The sequence below is a fragment of the Chelonia mydas genome, chromosome 3, assembly GCF_015237465.2.
Source record: "Chelonia mydas isolate rCheMyd1 chromosome 3, rCheMyd1.pri.v2, whole genome shotgun sequence".
NCBI lineage: Eukaryota > Metazoa > Chordata > Testudines > Cheloniidae > Chelonia > Chelonia mydas.
Window position 1 is genome coordinate 55,957,007 of NC_057851.1, and position 21,299 is coordinate 55,978,305.

A 21,299-nucleotide genomic window follows, 5' to 3' on the forward strand; every position below is an offset into this window, starting at 1 on the left:
CTTTTGTCTAAGATAGGAATGCTTCTGTTCATAACTATTTGCTAGTGGTTCATTCCTCATACATTTTAAAGTATTTAAAGGTCCCTTTATCTAACTTTAGAGCTGATGACTTATCAAGTGATTTTAGTCTCCAAGGAATTCCAGTTCAGTCTCTTCATGGCAACAGAGAACAGTGTGATCGAGAACAAGCTTTGGATGACTTCAAGAAAGGCAAGTGTTGCCCTTGAATGCTATTCTCTTGAGCCTGGCAATTTCAGTCTGTACTTCTAAAAACTTAATATCCACACCAGTAGCATAATGGTTTTTGTAACACAGAGCAGTTAAAAGTAAAATAACTTCAATGTTAAATGTGTGGGAGTAAGATCAGAATATTTTTAATTGTATTAATGTACCAAATACTAGCACTAGAAAAACGTGGTAAGGAAGAGGAGATAAGTTGTTGCTTTATCCATTAAAAATTGAAATGACCATGAGTGAAAATGAGATGACAGTTTAAACTACTGCTGACTTCTCTCTTATATTTTGGAATTTAAAAAAACAAAACCGTATTTTGTTAGAATGAAGGCTATATGAGTATGAAATGTTTGTTGCTGGGTGATGGTTTTCGTGTAGTAAAACCCACCTGGTCCAAGATTGTGTCCTGCTAAGGAGAATGGCATTAAGATGAAGGCTAGTCCAGTCATTGGGATGCTAACTTGAGACTTGGAAGATCTGGGTTCAATTTGCTAATCAGCTAGATTTCTTGTGTGACTTTGGGCAAGTCTTTCTGTGCCTCAGCTCCCCATCTGTAAAATGGTAGCAATAGGAATTACTTTCATCACTTGATGCTGAGAGGCTAAGTACACTAGATTGTGTGGTACTCCAATACTAGGATAATGGGAGCCATATAAGCATTGAATGTGGATAGATTGTGTATTGTACATTAGCAAGATAAAAGACCAATGTATATTTTCCATACATGCTTATTGCAGGAAGAGTGAGAATATTGATAGCTACAGATTTAGCATCCCGTGGGCTTGATGTACAAGATATTACTCATGTTTTCAATTTTGATTTCCCTCGGAACATTGAAGAGTACGTTCATAGAATAGGTCGTACTGGACGAGCAGGGTAAGTGGTTTTTCTACATGTAAACTGAATTCTCTTTCATCTTTTAAAAATGACAGTAAAGCTTGCTACTTAGGATTACTCACATTTTTATTTAATGTATATTTTTAATATATGATTTCGAAGATGTTAGAGCAACAGATAATATAAATCTTACTGCTGATGCAATGTGAGATCAACAGTAAATGATGCTTCCAGAGTATGATGTGTATACCAAGATACATTTCAAATATTAATGTTCCATCTCTGGCATTGTGTGTTTTGAAATCAATTAGCAAAAGGCACATCAGGGTTTTGGCGTGAGGTTGGTAATTACTTGGGTTGTGAACAAATAATGAAAATGGGTGTAAACCTGAGTAGAGTCATATTTTGGAAGATGTTCTAGATTAATATTTCCTTGTCTTAAATCTATTCTACATTATAAACTGCTGTATAAAATTCTCAGTCAGCTCCCTAGGAATTCAGTCAACAAGCACACTTTGAATGTCCAGAGTTTCACCTTACTACAGTCATGCAGCTTGTTGGCTTCAAAGAGGTTTGAATGCCAGATTAACTCCAGAAATGTAACAAAACAAATAAGATGATGAAAAAACAGTTTCTATATAGCCTTCTGTCAGCATCTGGTGATACATGGTGTTTATCATATAAACACTGCAACTAGTTTCTGACTTCTTCTTAGCCTTGATCCATAAAAAATGTGCCCGTAGTGCCTGTAAAACAAGTGCCATTTAATCACTACAGTGTAATAACTTAAGTTCATAGGGAAACTCTCTCTCGAATAAAGATATAATTGTGATTTTGAAGTATGCTTAAAATTAAGGTGTCAGTTGTTCTTACTGCAAATGATACTCCTGGGGGAATTCTGCGCATCTGCGGATGTGCAGAATTCCTCTGTCTGGCATAATTTTTTATTTTCTCGCTAAAAAAAACATTGTGCCTAAATCCTGCAGTTCCGCCTTTTTCCCACCAGAGGCTGCTGTGGGAAGAGAACAGCCAGCTGCATTCATGCTGGCTGTTCTAGTGCCACAGCTGCCTCTGGTGGACAAAAAGCAGAACTGCAGCATTTCTTAGGCAAAAAGAAAAGGAGGACTTGTGGCACCTACATCGGATGAAGTGAGCTGTAGCTCACGAAAGCTTATGCTCAAATAAATTGGTTAGTCTCTAAGGTGCCACAAGTACTCCTTTTCTTTTTGCGAATACAGACTAACACGGCTGTTACTCTGAAACCTGTTCTTAGGCAAAATGTATTTTACGTGGGAAAATACAAAATTCTGTTCCCAGTGCTGCAGAATTCCCCCAGGAGTGGAAGTTCATCACAGCACCCTGCCTGCGGAGCCAGGTTAGGGCAGAGTGGGGTGCAGAGAGCTGCTGGGGAATCACAGACTGGGGTTCAGAATGGCTAGTGGGAGGGACAGACTGGAGCATGGGCTCAGGAGCTAGTGGGGTGACAGTATTGAGCCTGGAGATGGGGAAGGGCAGTTGCAGAGACCCATGGAGAGTAGGGGTGGAGGAACAGGGGCACACATGCCTGACTGAATGGGAGAGGCTTGGGGTCAGCCAGGGTCTGCATGAGGGAGGCTTTCCAACACCCTAACAATCCCACACACCACCCCAAAGAAAAACCTGCCAGCCACACCCAACACCCTCCAGGTTCACTCCTAGGCTCCTTCCCTCTCCCTCAAGTCCTCCGTTACTTCTGACTCCCCCAAGCCTTTGCACTGCTTTTCACACGTGCAGGAAATACAGTTCTGTATTGTAATTTAAATGAATTATACAAAGTTCTGTATTAATATGCCTAGTAAGGAATCTGTTTGTCAAAAAAAAATTACCAGAATTTTTTTTTGCTTTGTATTGTTAGACATACTTGCTGACAAATATTTTGAAACAAATTACCAAAATTGAAACTGGCATGATTATATAATTTTACAGAATTTTCAAATATTTTAGTGTAGAATTTTTAATTTTTTGGTTCAGCATTCCCCCAGGAATAAAATGAAAGATTACAGAGTAAGTATTTGTCTCCATAGTAAACTGGGAGACGGAATTTGAGAACATAATTATTTCTGAACTTCTTGCTGGTAGTTGTAGCCATTGTGCTCCAGTTTCATGACAGTCACTGGCAGTACAATGGGTTCTAAACCTGTTCCCATTCTGCCTTAATCAAATAATAATGAAGGGGGAGAGGGGGAGGGAGACACACACACCAACCGACCCCTCCTCCCCCTCCGGGGGTGGTGACCCTCATTGTGGCAGGCAGTTTGGGGGAACAGTTGAACAGGTGCTGCGTACAGCCAAATCCAAGGAGCCTAAAGAGGCTTAAAAGTCTAGAAGATGGACAAATGATTCCATTATATAAGAATGAACTCAGCAGTTCCCATTACATGACCTCCTTTTCACGTGTATTGCTTCCCCAGACAGCACGGAGGACGCCATTTAAAAATGGCATCTTCCGTGCAGTGTGACCTCATGCACACTATACGTGCAAGGTCACGCCACATAGAGGATGTTGTTTAGCTCTGCAAAATGGCACTCTCCACACAGTGTGACCTCACACACATACAGAGTGTGTGAGGTCACACTACGGATGATGCCATTTTGCGGAGCTAAAAATATCCTCTATGCGGCATGATCCTTGCATGTATGGGTCTTGCTGTGCGGAGGGTGCCATTTTGCAAAACTACAACCTCTGCCTACTTGGGATTGCCGCAACCTTGTCTGCTGATGGAGTTGCTCCACTTGGGGTTGTGATCCACAGTTTGGGAACTTCCGATTTAACAAAAAGGAACAGCAACTGCTAATGAAGATGCTTTACTGAGGCAACATAAGACAGATGCAGGTTGCCTAAGAACGCTGTACTGAGCCTCTAATGGGATGGAGCTTTGTTGATAGGCGTTTTCCTAATGCTTCTATATTAGTATGTATCTTGGATTTTATTCTAGGGAGTTCATTTTAATGTATTGTACAGATTTGTTCTTATAAAATATATATTCCATATCTGTATCTCTTTATATATGGAAATTGCACTGCTTTTAAGCTATTGATGTATGTGGTTACAGTATTTCAGTGTCAGAAAAAACACTGTACTATGTAAACTTCACCCTTCTTAAAGTAGTATTAAGCAGAATGAGAACTGACTGTACAGACTTCCATATTGATTTTCTTACTTCAAATTTCATAAATGACATTCTCCAGCAACAAGAAGAAGTAAAAAAGTTTGAAAGTGGTTAACGTGTCTTGCAGCACGATCCTGTGGATGAGACATGGACTAGGAAGCATGGGACCAGATTTCTGAATTTCAGTTGCTCCTTAACGTAGGGCAAGTCACTTAACCTTTGTGCCTCCATTTTCCCATTTCTAAAATGGTGATCTATCTGGTTATGTAGACTGCTGTTAGATATACAGATGAAACACATAAGTGGTTAGTAGTAAGAGTGTCTAGGGAACATTTAATGCAGCATTGGTCATCTTGCAAATTCTTATGGACAATACATAAGAATGTAAAACATCTGATAACTCGTTTGTGCCTAATGTGGATGAGACTTAGCAGTGAGCTCTTTAAATGTATATATGTTTCTGCTCTGTACAGCCAAATCCAAGAAATCTAAAGAGGTTTGAAAGTCTAGAAGCTGGACAGAGGATTCAGCCACAGATTGTCAAATCTGATTGCATAGCTGCAGACTTTTTTTCAAAAAAATGTACCAATCCATTACAGTTGCTGGAGAGGAGTAACTATGAAGCTAGAAAACATTTTCTAGGATCAACAGGTGAAGCAGAGCGAAGTCCAGTCTCTTCCTAGCCCAGGCAGTGTGACAGTAAATGTCTGCTTAGAATTTTTGTGCACAAGATTTCTGTTCTGTGAGGAAAAAACATACAGGAGACACATGGGCCAAATTCTGAAAACCAGTGACCAGCAGCATGAGAAGGCACCAATCACTGGTAGTGCCTTGAAGCTATTGTAAATTGCTTAGAGAAGTTGTCTGCTCTCTTCTTTGGCTTCAGGCCAGTAGAGAGGGTACTCTATCAATTAATAGCTCTGATAGGAGCAGGACAGAGGCTGGGTTGTAGTACCCCTGTTTATGGTTTATTACCATGTTTCACCCCTGCGATTGTCACTAAACATATCATTTTCCCCAATAGATTATTCCTACTTCTGACTAGAATAATTTGTTGGGAGAAGAGAAGAGATCGTTTCAGGCTAGACCGAATATAAACACGCAGGCTGCTTTTGCAATGTGTGCATTCAGCCAACCACTTGTGCATCCATTTTGTGCTTTTCTGAGTTTGGCTTAATGTGCTCAATGTTTAGTTTTCTGGAAGAGTTCAGATTACTGTTTGTTAGTGTTGTACTAAATGTTAACCTTTTTCAAACTGGTCCATTATAGGTATGGACCTACCATATTCAGAAATGAATTGTAGAAAACTCATTTAACAAGAATGAATTAAGTACCAGGCCTAAAGATGTTAATAGGGCAGCAATAAATCAGTTTACATAGTTAAAGCAACACCATTGAGGAGTCTAGCCTTTTCCACCAGTTCTGTTAATGAAAACTTAATTTATAAATTGCAACGTTATTTCTGAAATCTCAATACTCTGACTTTCTCCTCTCCTTGGACAAGTTTAGCTTCTTTGCCTATGTCGGTAGGAAGTGTCCAACAATGTAGTTTTCTCTTCTCTTGAAGAGTAAGAATGTATTTTTCTCTTAGACGCACAGGGGAGGCTGTAACGCTTGTCACTAGGAATGACTGGAGGATTGCATCTGAGCTGATCAGCATTCTTGAAAGAGCAAATCAAGTAAGAATATTTACCTTAGCAGGGCAAGGTGTACATAGTTCTCAATTGTTTAAATGTCACTAAATACCATTTGAAATGGTATTTTAGCATGGGGGAGAAGCTTACTGAGAAGCCCGTTCTTAACCGTATCGTCTGTAGTTTCACTGGGAAAATTGGGAGCTTGGGCCCTCCAGCCTTAAAAAAAAAAAAAAAAAAAAAAAAAATCTCAAATTGGACATTCTGGCAGTGGTACTTTACCTCAGTTGTAAAAAGCGAAGCCAGAAGACAGGCTGTTGCCATTCAGTATGGCAGAGTCTGCCTAACTTCAATTAAGCCCTTCAGCTGAACAGTGAAAAAGGACTGTACAAGAGAGTGGACTGGGTTTTCCAAAAAGCATATGTTGACATGATTGTCCATATGTAATCCACTCTGGGTATGCATGTGTCCTGTCTTTTGGCCAGCAAGATCCACTGGGGCCGTGCAGTCACCCTGAGTGTCCTCCTGTTCAGTTCGCAAGCTGAAAGGGTGGAGCGGGCTCAGCTGTCCCTAATTTCCTTCTTATTACTTGTGGCTCTTAGACAAAACCTTGGCAGTGTTCAGGCCTCAGTGCGTTTGTGTAAACTGTTTTCCTTGTAGGTACTTGTAAATATGTGTGCAAGGATTAGGATTATAGTACAGTGAAGAATATTAGGTATAATTATTTTTCTTCTTCAAGGGAAAATATTTTCCCTTGGTACAGGGAATTACTCATAACTGAACTAAGTCTCCTGACTTTAAAACCTGCCCCTCCTCCCGCATGCTGCTTAGTGATGGCCACACAAGATGCTTATTTTGTCTCAGAGAAAGGACATAGACCTGATAAGTTTTCCATCTGTAGTCTTCTTCAAAAAGGACCAGAAGTTGAGAGAGGCTCACCTCAAACCTCCTTTTAGACTGCTCTGTAGCCTGCCTTAGATCTGTGCAAGCAAAGAAACCTCCCTGCCCCCTCCACCCCCAAAAAGCTCACCATAGGTCCAGAAGTGCTCTAGTAATGCTTTAGATCAATAGCTGAGCCCCATCCTCCAAGAGAATCCTGGCTGTGGACTCTGGTAGGATTGTTTAGATCCCCAAGTAAACTTTGGATGGGGTAGAAAGGATCACTTCTCTGGGAAGCATAAAGGTAGATCACCTGCTGCACACCTGAGTAAAGTGGTTGAAATTGCCTTACTACTCCAGTCTAAGGGGGCTTCATTGCCTGGATCAGGTACCGCTGGACCCCCAGGGGAGCAGCGCTGGACCCCCAGGGGAGCAGCGCTGGACCCCCAGGGGAGCAGCGCTGGACCCCCAGGGGAGCAGCGCTGGACCCCCAGGGGAGCAGCGCTGGACCCCCAGGGGAGCAGCGCTGGACCCTTGGCACCATCTTTGAGTGGTACAGAGACTGCAGTACTGATGATTCATTTGGTACCAATCACATCAGCAGAGTTCACTTTGGTGCTATAACCCCCTTCTCCATTTCTGAAGGCAATGTTTTTTGAACTGAGATCATTTGCAGTAGTGGGAGACTGTCAAGTATCAGCTGAACCAGAGTTACTGTTGCTGTCCTTGGTCCTGAATGTCTCCTCTACAGTGCCAGCTACCACTACTGCTGTGGTTCTGAGTACCTCTTCAACACAGGTTGAGCCACATTTGGGTGTGGATCCTAAGACCCCAAAACCCTTCTTCTGGATGAGGAGTGCTTCATCTCTTTATCTGATTCAAATCAAAGTAAATAAAAAATAATATACTGATTATTCCCTGGTGTCATATTCATATGACCCTTAAAACTCAGATTTGAGAGCCTCTGTCAAGATCTAGGGTTTACAGAGACAGGCAGTCTTTTTTTGGTGACATCCACCTTGGCTCTGGATGTTTTCCTCTATAACAGGCTGCTGGCCTGGGGATTACAACAACTGGGACAACCTGAATCTGCACTTGCTCCAGAATTAGGTCCATTTCTCCTGTACCGTCTTAAGGTATTGTTTCTCAAACTGCACTGCAACACACTGAGCACCTACCAAAGATATCAAAAGAAAAGCGTCCTTCCATGGGTGTTCAGTCCGTCTGTGGCCGCTGCTTCTTCATCACAGGATGAGGCAATGGTTCCTTCAGCTCCCTCTCAACCAATTACAAAAGTTTCAGGACTTGGTCCACCGTATAGAATTTGAATAGAAACTCCTGTGGAGGTAGTACCAGAGAACTCCTGCAAGCTCTTAGATATACTCAATGAGTAGTCGCTAGGGATTACCTATCAATGAAGCCTTGTTGGAACTGGCAGAGGACATCTGGGATATTCAAGCATCATCTGACATCTAAGAAGGCAGATAAACTGTATTAGATACTCTCAGAAGGAAGATTGTATCCATAATACCTTGTGTACCAGGTTCACTTTCTTGTCATGGTGGCCAATGAGAGAAATAATAAAAAGCAACCAAAAATTACACCAAAAGGAAGGAGGCTAAAGTGTCTCTAATTACTGATCAGTTAGCCTGCAATTAAAAATTGCTATTACCCTTTGTCAGTAAGATACAATTACTTGAACTGGTCCAAGGTCTTAGACTTTGCTAATAACGTTCTTCAGGAGAGCAAGAAAAAGTGAAAGTGAAAAATTTTCTGAGAGGCAGTTGGTAGCACTAACCTCTTCCCAGGCCACTTTAGATGCCTCCAATACAACGGCTAGATACATGGCAACTTCTGACACAATAAGGATAGAATCCTAGCTATGGTCTTTAACATTGCATGGTTGGGGAGGTGCAGACAGCAATTAAAGATCTCCCTTTCAAAGACTCTGCACCCTTCATCGCAAATGCAGCTGGTGCTCTGCATTTTAGAATCCCAGCCCAGGCTCCAGTTGCTAGGCGTATACACATCAGCAGCTAGAGGAAACAGAGAAGACCTCAATCTTATACCACTCAAAGATCATGGCCAAGCCTTTTTCAAGCAAAGATGCTTGGAACCTTGGAGGAAGAGACATCTTCCAGAAAAGGAGACCTTCAGCCTCCACATACCCTGAACCTGATCTTCGTCCTGGATATAAAGGACATTACAATTCAGCCACAATTTTGGACAGAGCATCACCTGATTAAGGCCATGGTCAGAGACTTTCCAGCATCCAGGCAATAAGAAAGAGAAATTATCCTGATTCGACCACAGAGTCTTGTGGACTCCAAATTCTAAAGCAGTAGTCCCCAAACTTGTCATGGTCATGCCCCCCTTACCCCTATCCACACCCTTCCAGGGGCCAGGAGTAGGACCACAGCTCCCAAGGGGGGGGGGGGGCGCAGACAAGAGTAAGGGGGCTGGCTCTGCAGCTGGGGTGAGTCTGGGGCTGAGAACTGAGCAGTGGCTGGGGGGTGGGACTGGGGCCAAGAATAGACCTGCAGCTGGGGGCCGGAAGCAGGGCCAGGGCTGCAGTTGGGGGGCCAAGGCTGGTGCTGGGAGTGGAGCCAGGGTTACAGCTGGGGTCGGAGCAGAGTTGGGGGTATGGAACAGGGCTGGGTGGTGCTCTCACCCCGCCTCTCATGGGAGCTGGCCTGGGCCCCTCCATTCCCCCCCAAACATTCCTCCATTCCCCCCTAAGGGGGCACACCCCACATTTTAGGGACCTATGTTATAAAGCTTGGTGATGGGCAACAGCACCCCACGCACCCCACCCCAGGATGAGGAATTGAGGATTTGATGAATCATTACTAAGGCTAAAATTTAGTCACAGCAGCCACAGATTCCATGACTTCTTCGGCATCAACTGTCAGAGGCTGAAGCCGGGGCTAGAGGCGGGACTGCGCGCCCCTGCACTGCAACTGGGGCTGGAACCAGGACGGTGTGCCCCTGCCCCGCGGCTTACAGCCAGCTTGAGCGGGGGCCTCTGTGCCCCCCCGCTGGGGCTGTGCTCCCCACCATGGCAGGAGGCTCTGCCTGTCAGTCTTCCATTCCTCCCCCTTACCTAGTCCTGCCCCTCCCCCCATTTATTTTTAGTAAAAGTCACGGACAGGCCACAGGCTCCCATAAATGTTTGTTTATTCCCCGTGACCTGTCCATGACTTTTACTAAAAATAACTGTGACAATATATTAGTCTTAATCATTACTATTCTATTCTGGTCTCGGCCATTGACACACTGGCCCACACAGATGTTCCTGGGTTTTCAGACACCCTGCACTGGATGAAGAGAAAGAGGCAGAAACTTGAGTACCGATGGTGGAAAACAAAGGCTAATTCCAACGGGATGAAATATAACCAATTCTTAAAGCTTATAGCTTGAGGCTATATTAGAGGCCAAAAGAACCTTCATATCAGCCTCCACTGAGGCTTCCAAACCCTACCCCAAGATGGTAAATCACTTCATCAATCCTAAATGCCTACCGTCTGCATCAGAGCCAAGCAACAATTGTTGCAAAGAACTATCATCTGAATTTCCAGAAAAGATCTCTCACATTTAGGAAGCCTTCTCAAACAGCATGGATTCACTCTGCCTGCACCCGTCCGCCAACAAACATCCCAGCTACATTCCCAGAGTTCATTACACTCACTCTTCAGGAAGTTCTAGGTACCCTAGAGAAGTCCCAACTCAAGATTTGTGAATGCCAGCCTCCTAGCCTTGAGAGAGTCATGAACAGCTGGTACCACTCTTGTCTAAAAGTGCTAACACCTCATTCAGAGATACTCTTCTTTCAAACACGCAATAATCAGACCAACGCTGAAGAAACCCACTCTAGATACTTCAGTCCTTGCCAACTATCACCAAGTGTCAAACCTCCCATTTGAGAGCAAGCTCATAGAGAAGCTGGCAAAAGGCCAACTACAAGCTCATTTAACTGAAGCTAACATTCTAGATACATCCGTGTGGGTTAAGGCCAAGACATGAAACTCAAACTTATTGGCACTAATGGATGATCTGCTGTCAGTGGACAGACATGCATTCTCATCCTGGACCTCTCTACAGCATTTGACACTGTTGATCATGAGATACTGCTGTCTCACCTGAGAGTCGTGGCAGGAGTCCAGGATAATGCACTAAGATGGTTTGAGTCCTTCCTGGAGGGACACACCCAAGAAGTAGTGATGCTTCTCCACCACTACACCCCTCACTTATAGGGTTCTACAAGGATCAATTCTCCCTCCTGTCATTTTCATCATCTACATTTTTCTACTAGGTGAACTGGTCAGACATCAACTTAAGTGCCAGCAATATTCAGATGAAACACCGCTCTACTTATCCTTCATAACATGAACATACCACTACAACCGAGATGGCTCAGTGCTTGGATGAGGAATACCTGGATGAAGCTGAACCTGGGCAGAACAGAGATGATGCTGGTGGACAGAGGAAAGTATTTTCAGAAGTTTGCAGTATAGTGCAGTCTCTTTGGTTGAAGGTTCACATTCATAATTGGTCAATTCAGTCGATCGTCTAAGACAGTGGTTACCAACTGGTCGATCCTAGAGGATCTCCCAGCTGATCGTGATCTCCGGCGGTGCAATGGGGCTGCCACTGAGACAGGCTCCCTGCCTGCCCCAGCCCCATGCCGCTCCCAGAAGTGGACAGTGAGCCACGGGGGCGGAGGGGAAGGGATCTCCCTCTGCACACTGCTCCTGCCTGCAAGCACCGCCCCCACAGCTCCCATTGGCCGGGAACAGGGAGCTGTGTCCAAAGGGAGCTGAGGGAGCAGTGCTTGCAGGGAGGGGCAGCGCATAGAGCCACATGCCACCCGCCCTCCCTGCTTTCAGGAGCTGCTAGGGCACGTTGGCCCCTTCTGGGAGCGGCGTGGGGCTGGGGTAGGCAGGGAGCCTGCCTTAGTGGCAGACATGCTGTGCTGCCAACCGGGAGCTGCCGGAGGCAAGTGCTGCCTGGTGGAAGGCCACACCCCACTCCCTGAGCCCCCTCCTGGAGCCAGCACCCCAGACCCCCTTCTTCACCAACACTCTGCCCTAGTCCTGACCCCCCCCCCCCAGATTCAGCGCCCACACCCCCTCCCACACACCAACCTCCTGTCCCAGCCCGGAGCCCCCTCCTGCACCCAAACTCCCTCCCAGAGCTTGCATCCCTACCCCTTGCCCCAGGGTCAGCCCAGAGCCCCGTCCCACACTGTGAACCCCTTGGCCCCAGCCTGCACCCCCTCCCAAACCCCTACTTCAGCCCGATGAAAGTGAATGAGGGTGAGGGGGAGCGAGTGACAGAGGCGGGGGGAATGGAGTGAGTGGGGCAGGACTTTGGGGAAGGGGCAGGAGGTTGCCCTTAAATTCAAAAAGTGATCACAGCATGCAAGGCTGGCTGAAGTCTGACTACCTGCCAAGCAGACATTACATAGATATGTTAGTGCAACTCTCTTCCAATATTCCCTTGTTCAGTTGGAGGGTCCCAATCAAATGCAAAGGTGGGGAGGGTAGCATTCTCCTCACCAATACCTTAATGTCAGATGCCTCTCTCCTGGGATGGGGAGCACATCCAAACCACCATCAAATGCAAGTCTGTGGACCCATGAGAAAACTAGTGCAAGTAAATATATTAGAACTCAGGGTAATTCGCTGAGTCTGACTACATTGCTACCAATGATTCAGGGACTGACCATACAGAAAATGACTGACCCACATGTCTGACATGTTTTATATAAACAGGATGGAAGGAGCCCAGTTATAGCCCCTATGGCAGGAGACTGTTTGTTTGATTCTGGAATAGATTCTTCTAGAGCCCTATACCTCCTGTAAGATGCCGTGAAAGATCTAATTGGGCAATTCTCCAGCAATTGAGTGGACAGTCAGACTCCATTATCTAAGACAGAGGTCTCAAACTCAATTTACCTTAGGGCTAGTGCCAGTCCTCAAATCCTCCCGGTGGACCAATAATGTCACTGAAGATGGTGTTCAGAAAAGAAAATGTTTATATTATATTTTTTATTTCGAATTTCTTAGAAATAATTAAACTGTCATACAACTTTATACAATTCTTCACCTCCCAGAGAGTTTTTAGTGTTCGCCAGCCACCTGGCAATGCTTCAGTTCTGTCAGTTTGTTGATGTTTGGCCTCAGTGACTGAGCAGTTGAAACGTTCAGGATTGCAGCAAGGTGTGCATCAGCTAGTTGTGCTTGGTGTTTTGACTTGTATTCATTGTGTGTGGGGGGAAGTAATGCTATCTCCATGGCTGACTCTGCCCGGCAACTAATGATGATTCCTCCAGGGCTGACTGTGCCCAGCAACCAGTGATGATATCTCTCTCCCTCTCCCCCAGCCAATGGGATCTGCGGGGGGCAGTGCCTGTAGTTGAGATTGCCGCCAGCATGTCTGCCTGCATCTCTCTTGCACAGGCCGCAGTGGGGTGGTTCTCGGACCAAAGATGGCCCACAGGCCGGGACTTTGAGACCCCTGATCTAAGACATCTTTCAAGGATGGTGTCAACTGTCAGTAAACCTATTTTCGAGGGTCACTAATGAGAAGTGTCTTGGATTCTGTTTCAGGGGAGACCTAAGTACAAGGTTTCTTGTCAGACACATTCTTCAATCCATGGTCTCCAGAATGATGATGATTCAGACGGTATTGAGAAAGATCCCACAGATCTGATAGCGAAGACTAAGATTTAGTCATGGGTATTTTTAGTAAAAGTTATGGACAGGTTACAGGCACTAAACAAAAATTCACGACCCGTGACCAGTCCAGACTTGTACTATATATCCCTCACTAAATCTTGGGTGCTCTGTGGGGGGGAGGGTCGGGGCTGCCTGAGCTGCTCAAGTGGCTCTGGGGTCAGTGGCACCGGCGGCTGCAGAAGTCACGAATCCCAGAAAGTTACAGAATTCATGACCTCCGTGACAGACTCACAGCTTACTGATAGCACCCGTCTGGCCAAGACAGTTTTTAATATTCAGATCTCAGTCTTATCAGCTCACCCTCCAAAATCCTTACCACCTTTTCTGTTGGACTTAATCTCTCAGGATAATGGAAACTTCCTGCTTCTGGATCCAGCCACCCTCCACCTCACAGTTGAGATGTTAGCTGGATAAAGGACACAGAGAGATCATAGAATATCAGGGTTGGAAGGGACCTCAGGAGATCATCGAGTCCAACCCCCTGCTCAAAGCAGGACCAGTCCCCAACTAAATCATCCTAGCCAGGGCTTTGTCAAGCCTGATCTTAAAAACCTCAAAGGAAGGAGATTCCACCACCTCCCTAGGTAACGCATTCCAGTGCTTCACCACCCTCCTAGTGAAAAAGTTTTTCCTAATATCCAACCTAAACCTCCCCCACTGCAACTTGAGACCATTACTCCTCGTTCTGTCATCTGCTACCACGGAGAACAGTCTAGATCCATCCTCTTTGGAACCCCCTTTCAGGTAGTTGAAAGCAGCTATCAAATCCCCCCTCATTCTTCTCTTCTGCAGACTAAACATCCCCATTTCCCTCAGCCTCTCCTCATAAGTCAGGTGTTCCAGACCCCTAATCATTTTTGTTGCCCTGCGCTGGACTCTTTACAATTTTTCCACATCGTTCTTGTAGTGTGGGGCCCAAAACTGGACACAGTACTCCAGATGAGGCCTCACCAGTGTCGAATAGAGGGGAACGATCATGTCCCTCGATCTGCTGGCAATGCCCCTACTTATACATCCCAAAATGCCATTGGCCTTCTTTTGCAACAAGGGCACACTGTTGACTCATATCCAACTTCTCGTCCATTGTAACCCCTAGTTCCTTTTCTGCAGAACTGCTGCCTAGCCATTCGGTCTCTAGTCTGTAGCGATGCATTGGATTCTTCCGTCCTAAGTGCAGGACTCTGCACTTTGTCCTTGTTGAACCTCATCAGATTTCTTTTGGCCCAATCCTCCAATTTGTCTAGGTCCCTCTGTATCCTGTCCCTACCCTCCAGCATATCTACCTCTCCTTCCAGTTTAGTGTCATCTGCAAACTTGCTGAGGGTGCAATCCACGCCATCCTCCAGATCATTAATGAAGATATTGAACAAAACCAGCCCCAGTACCGACCCTTGGGGCACTCCACTTGATACCGGCTGCCAACTAGACATGGAGCCATTGATCACTACCCATTGAGCCCGACAATCTAGCCAACTTTCTATCTGCCTTATCGTCCATTCATCCAGCCCATACTTCTTTAACTTGCTGGCAAGAATACTGTGGGAGACCATGTCAAAGGCCTTGCTAAAGTCAAGTAATAACACGTCCTCTGCTTTCCCCTCATCCACAGAGCCAGTTATCTCGTCATAGAAGGCAATTAGATTAGTCAGGCATGACTTGCCCTTGGTGAATCCATGCTAACTGATATTGATCACTTTCCTCTCCTCTAAGTGCTTCAGAATTGATTCCTTTAGGACCTGCTGCATGATTTTTCCAGGGACTGAGGTGAGGCTGACTGGCCTGTAGTTCCCCGGATCCTCCTCCTTCCCTTTTTTAAAGATGGGCACTACATTAGCCTTTTTCCAGTCGCCAGGACCTCCCCTGATCATCATGAGTTTTCAAAGATAATGGCCAATGGCTGTGCAATCACATCCACCAACTCCTTTAGCACTCTCGGATGCAGTGCATCCGGCCCCATGGACTCTGGTCTCTCGATGTTCAGAACGCTTTAATTCAAAGTAGAAATGATTCCACCAGCTCAACATACACAACCAAGTGGAAGAGATTCATTATTTGGGCTGAGCAGTGCCATTTATTTCCTATTAAGACACAATTTTCAGCTACCTGAACTACTTGCTGAATTTAATGAGTTTGGGACTGCCTGTTAGTTTCATTCATGTTCATTTGGCAGCCATATCAACATATGTTCTCCCACTCAAACATTCAGGGCCACAGTTTTCTCCCACCTTGCAGTGGATCATGTTTCTTTCCCCTTCTCAGAGTTCCTCCTCCTTCCTGGAATATTGATGTTGTCCTAGAGGGTTTAATAGGGCCCCTTGTTTGTGCCCCCAGACAACTTGTTCCTGACTACACATGTCCAGGAAAACAAACATCTTCATAGTAGTTACATCAGCTCAAAGAATTGGGAAAATACAGGCACTTATGCAGGCTTCATTATATAATATTCCACCCAAAATCACCTTTAGCTCCTATCCCATATTTTTGCATAAAGTAGTCTTAGATTTTCATTTGAAGCAAATGATTCATTTGCTGGTGACTTTCCTTACACCATATTCTAACCATATTCTTCAACTGCTTGCTGATGTCTATTCCGTTGTAGGTGTGTGCGTGTCCATGTGCACAGTTGTTGGAGACTTTTGCCTTAGCGGTATCCATAGGGTTGGTTGTGGTGCCCTCTGGAGTGCCATGCTTATGCATTGGTATATCAGGTGCCGCTAGCCCTATGCCCTCTCAGTTCCTTCTTACTGCCCGTGATGGTTGGTCAGAGTGCACCTCTCCCTTGCCTCGCAAGTGGTCAGCAGTTTCTTTCCCTTTTGACTTCACTTGACCTGTCAGTCTTTTCGGCCCCACTTATAAGGCAAAGTGGTTCAAGTCCTGACGGACAACACCACCACAATGTTTTATATCAACAGGCAAGGTGGAGCCAGGTCATCAGCCCTCTGCCTGGAAGCCCTCCGGCTTTGGGACTTCTGTGTGCAGCATGCCATTCATCTGATGGCAGCACACCTCCCTGGAACCAGGAACGTATTAGCAGCTCGCCTCAGCAGAGCCTTCTTGTCTCACTATGGATGGGCATTCCACCCCAAAGTGGTCAATGGGATTTTTCAAAAGTGGAGATCTCCCTTAATGGACTTGTTCGCGACTCACCAGAATAGGAAATGTCATCTGTTCTGCTCATTTTGGGGGAACGAAAGGAGCTCCTTGTCAGACACCTTCCTACTCCCATGGTTGGGGACTCTGATGTACGCTTTCCCACCGGTGCCGTTGCTACACAAAGTCCTCATGAAGATCAAGCGGGACGAAGCCAAGGTAATCCTGATAGCTACGGCTTGGCCTCACCAACACTGGTTTGGCATGCTGATGGACTTGTTGGTAACAACCCTGATGCAGTTGCCCCTCTGGCCGGATCTCCTGTCCCAGAATCACAGCAGGCTCCTGCACCCAAATCTACCACTGCTGCACCTAACAGCTTGGTTGCTGCATGGTTAACTGCTGAAGAGCAGGAGTGGTTGGCCCATGTCCAGCAGATCTTACTGGGTAGTAGAAAGCCCTCCACTAGAGCAACCTACCTGGTCTAATGGAACGATTCACGTGCTGGGTCTCGGCCCACAGGGTTAGGCCTGAGCAGGCCTTGCTACAGTCAATCCTGACTATCTTATGCATTTCACACTCCAGGGCTTGTCCTTTTCATCAATTAAGGTCCATTTGGCCACCATATCAGCCTTTCACCCTCTGTTCCAGGGCAGGTCAGTCTTCGCTCATAACATGATGGGCCGGTTCTTAAAAGGTCTGGAGCGGCTCTACCTCCAAATCCAGGACCCAGTCCCTCTATGGGACCTGAATCTGGTGGTTGTGCAGCTCATGAAAGCCCACTTCAAGCCCTTGGTGTCCTGTTCCCTTCTTCTGCTCACCTAGAATGGAATCAACATGAACAAGCACTTGAAGAAAAAACAGTTACCCACCTTTCGTAACTGTTGTTCTTCAAGATGTGTTGCTCATGTCCATTCCATTACCTGCCCTCCTGCCCCTCTGTCGGAGTTGCTGGCAAGAAAGAACTGAGAGGGCATAGGGCTGGCGGCGCCTGATATACCGGCGCATGCATGTGGCACTCCAGAGGGTGCCATAACCAACCCTATGGATACTGCTAAGGCAGAAGTCTCCAACAGCTGTGCACGTGGGCGTGCGCACACCTAGAACAGAATGGACATGAGCAACACATCTCAAAGAACAGTTACAAAAGGTAGGTAAAAAGAAAAGGAGTACTTTTGGCACCTTAGAGACTAACAAATTTATTTGAGCATGAAGATAGGTAACCATTTTATCTGATGTTGCTTCTGGCAGAGCAGTGTTATGTTTCTTTAAGTAGACTCCAAGCACCTGTCTGTCTTCAGTTCACTGTTTTGAGCCACCAAGAGTGGAATATATATATGGAGTACTCAAAGAAGAGTCACCTTATAGAAACTTGAGTTCTTCGAGATGTGGTGGTATATATATTTCACTACCTGCCCTCCTTCCTCTCTACAGTGGTGTCTTCCATATCTTAAAACAAAACAAACAAAAAAAACCCTTAAAAACAATGTCCACTTGAAAAGGAAAAATCAACCATTTCATATTCTGAAGATATTGAAATGGGACACTCAGAGATGATTAGAACTTTTCCCTTTTTTCTCACAAACAACATTTTAGTGAAATTGACACTGTTTTACAAAGCATTTTAGTTTAGCCAGACTTGCCTTTTTCTGACAGAAAACTTCCATCAAAGGTGTGAACCATTTTCATTCATGTAGGGCAAAATGTATTGTGGATAGGAAAGCTAAGATTTCTTCTATCCTGCAATTGCATCAGAATGAGGTGGTTGATCTTCACTAAACAAAAATACTAAACTGTGGTGTTTCTTTTTTAACAACTTGAATTCTTGGTCTTTTCATAACCAAAGTTCAGTGAACTCTAACTTGGTGGTCTGATACTAAGGCTTACTTGGATGAAAAATCCTAAGAGAATTCCAGTCACTTTAAAAACAACATTTTAAGAACTAAACATGTGCAGATAAGGAATTTAGCTAACCAAATTGAAGGTGTAAAATTTGGGTGCAGAAATGGAGTAAACAGCATAAAATTCAAGTAAATTATTTAGTGCCAGATTTTAATCTACTTGAATTTTATGTCCTTTTCCCATAACTTTTTCTGAGGAGTTTAACTCAAAGGCAGAAGTCTTTGAAATACATCATAGGATTTTTTAGTTGACAATATCGTATTGGTTTATCTACGTATACTAGAAATCTAATGACAAAGCAGCAAAGAATTTATCACTCAAGCTGCACAAGATTTTTCCTAATTTTTTTAGGTAAAAAGATATCTTCCCTTGGCTTTTTCTTGTTGGTGTGCTGATAAAGTATTCAGCTGCAAAGTCATAAGAGTAATAGAATAATAGAAAACATTCTGGATAAATACTTATTTGTTGACCTCATGGGCATATGACTGCAAAGCTTAGAGAATCACTTAGAATAAACTTTCTCCATAACATACCTTTCTAATTATCAGGCAGTTCCTGAAGAGCTTATTTCAATGGCAGAAAGATTCAAGCAATTTCAGATGAAAAAAGAAATTGAAAAGGATTTAGGAAGACCTCGTGGAAAGTCCCAGAAAGGTTTTTAATCACCTGGGAGATATTTAAACAACGTAAGTAAATTCTTATAATAATATAGATTTGAATTTAGGGCCAGTTTTTTCAAGTATGTGTACTTTTGTCTTGTGTTGTACACATGAATTAGGTCTGTGGACTTTTTGAAAATCTGGTTCTCCTTACATTTAACGATGTGTTGCTATGTTTAGATGTCACTCTCAATTATTCTTTAATCCACGCTTAAGGGGGGGAAGTGTGTGTCAAGGTTAGTCAATGCAATGACATAATTTTTTAAAATTGTAAAAATGCTGGAGAAAATTAAGATTCTGCTTTTAATTTGACAAACTGCAGAATTTTTTAATATACAAGAATTTTAAAAATTAACTTTTCCCTTATATTTTCAGGGAATCAGATTGGTGCATGCACCCAACGCTTGTCAGCATTGTTCCAAAATAACTTACATGCCTGATGTTACCACCATTTATGTCGGAGTGCAAGGAGGATGTTACATCTCTAGTTTGGGACAGATAAGGCATGGAATACTGATGGGTGTCTTCTTTCATTGTTGGAAAATGAAGCATATTCTTACAGTAATAGCTGAATAAATCTCTGAACTAATATTTCATCAAGTCTGTCATACTGAGTGGATGGAAACCTAACCAAATGATTAACAGTACACAAATTTTGTGAGGCCCGAATCTTTTTTCTAATACGGTTATATGCTTTCTATTTTCTTGCTTTCTATGCTTTCTGGGCCTCTTATTTTCTTTTACATTAAGCTTATATACTTATATACAAAACTCCTGTTGACTTCAGTTGAGCTAAGATTTCACCTTTCATATTTATTTTGATGTTTTTGACCTTTTTTTAAGAGAATAAAGGAATACAGTTTTGTACAGCACTGAAGTTTTCAAATGCTGTAAGATTTTTGCATTTGCTAAATAAAAAACTTGAAAATGTAATAGCTTTTCCACTGGCTGTACCTTTCTTATGTGCTCTTGTTTCATGGAGTCTCTTCAAGAAAGAAGAATCAAGTTAAGTTCTGTCTGAGCAGATGTAATAGATAAAGTCTGTTGTTGTGGCTGCTTGTATTCTGACATCCAAAAATTAAAGTGCAACTATAGTTGTTATCACTTAAAAGCAGGATCAGTAAAAAGTATAATTATCCTTAAGCACATTTCTGTTTTGGAATATTCGGTACTCAAGTATCCAACAAATACCTCAACGTGAGCAAAGTAATGGATGAAAGAAAATCAGAACCGTGATTTTGGTTTTTTGCAAGCTATTATGCAGTGTTGCCTCTTCGGGATAAATATACAGGTAAGTTATGATTGTTGTCTGTAAATACATATGGAGGATACTCAGCAGTGAGGGATAAGAGCTATTTAAGCTGATGGACAATGTTGGCACAAGAACAAGTGGGTACAAACTGGCCATGGATAAAAACAGATTGGAAATTAGAAGGTTTCTAACTATCAGAGGAACGAGGTACAGGATCAGCCTTCTGGTAAGAGTAGTGGGGGGCAAACAACCTAGCAAGTTTTAAGATGAAACTTATTAGTGGGGAGATTGGACTCAATGACCCAGGAGGTCATTTCCACTCCTGTGTCCTATACTCATATTTATGTGGCTGTAAAACATTTATACCTCCTACACACAGCCCTATTCATGGGTTGCAACTGCCAAAGCCACATGGGTACATACAGCATGCAATCAAACTGCAGGATGTAAATGTGTTTAGCACTTGGATGCATATGTCTTTGCCCTGGATTCCAAAATATAAAGTGGCTATAATTACTGTTGTACTGTGATAGCACTAGCATTGCTAACTGCTTTTGTCACTAGATTGCTGTGTTACTAGTATTCATCAGTGCTATCAGGATCGGCCTGCATTCTTCCACTTTCTGACCTCAAACACTGTGTTTCCATCAACTCCATGTTATATAATTATACTTAATAGTTATAGTCCTTTGTACTTGCAAAGTGTTATGGCAGCAAATCTTTGGAACATCTCTGAAAATACATAAATAGATAAAAGCAGTTAGTTGGGGGAGTCTATATCAAAGTCAGTAACCAAGTTCTGTCAGCCACTGATGATTGTCCTTCACATAAAGGCAGCCTTAATAATCTGTTCTGTTTATACTGGTGCAACTCCACTGACTTCAGAACTGCACCAGTATAACTAGGAGTATAATATGGCCATT

General features: G+C 43.9%; 1 protein-coding gene across 5 annotated transcripts in view; it reads left to right on the top strand.

Moving 5' to 3' along the window:
* The window catches only part of DDX43 (DEAD-box helicase 43), a 64,647-nt gene extending 44,580 nt beyond the window's left edge, over positions 1 to 20,067 (top strand). Inside the window, exons 13-17 of one of the 5 annotated variants that reach the window (XM_043542521.1) lie at positions 101 to 210; positions 972 to 1,110; positions 5,812 to 5,899; positions 19,014 to 19,155; positions 19,500 to 20,066. In XM_043542521.1, coding sequence (XP_043398456.1) covers positions 101 to 210; positions 972 to 1,110; positions 5,812 to 5,899; positions 19,014 to 19,127 — 451 coding nt within the window. In that variant the 3' untranslated portion in view covers positions 19,128 to 19,155; positions 19,500 to 20,066. Of the gene's footprint in view, positions 1 to 100; positions 211 to 971; positions 1,111 to 5,811; positions 5,900 to 19,013; positions 19,156 to 19,499 lie in introns of all 5 variants that reach the window. The other 4 variants (XM_043542520.1, XM_043542522.1, XR_006289449.1 and 1 more) reach the window with 4 other exon arrangements.
* The last annotated feature ends 1,232 nt before the right edge of the window (positions 20,068 to 21,299 follow it).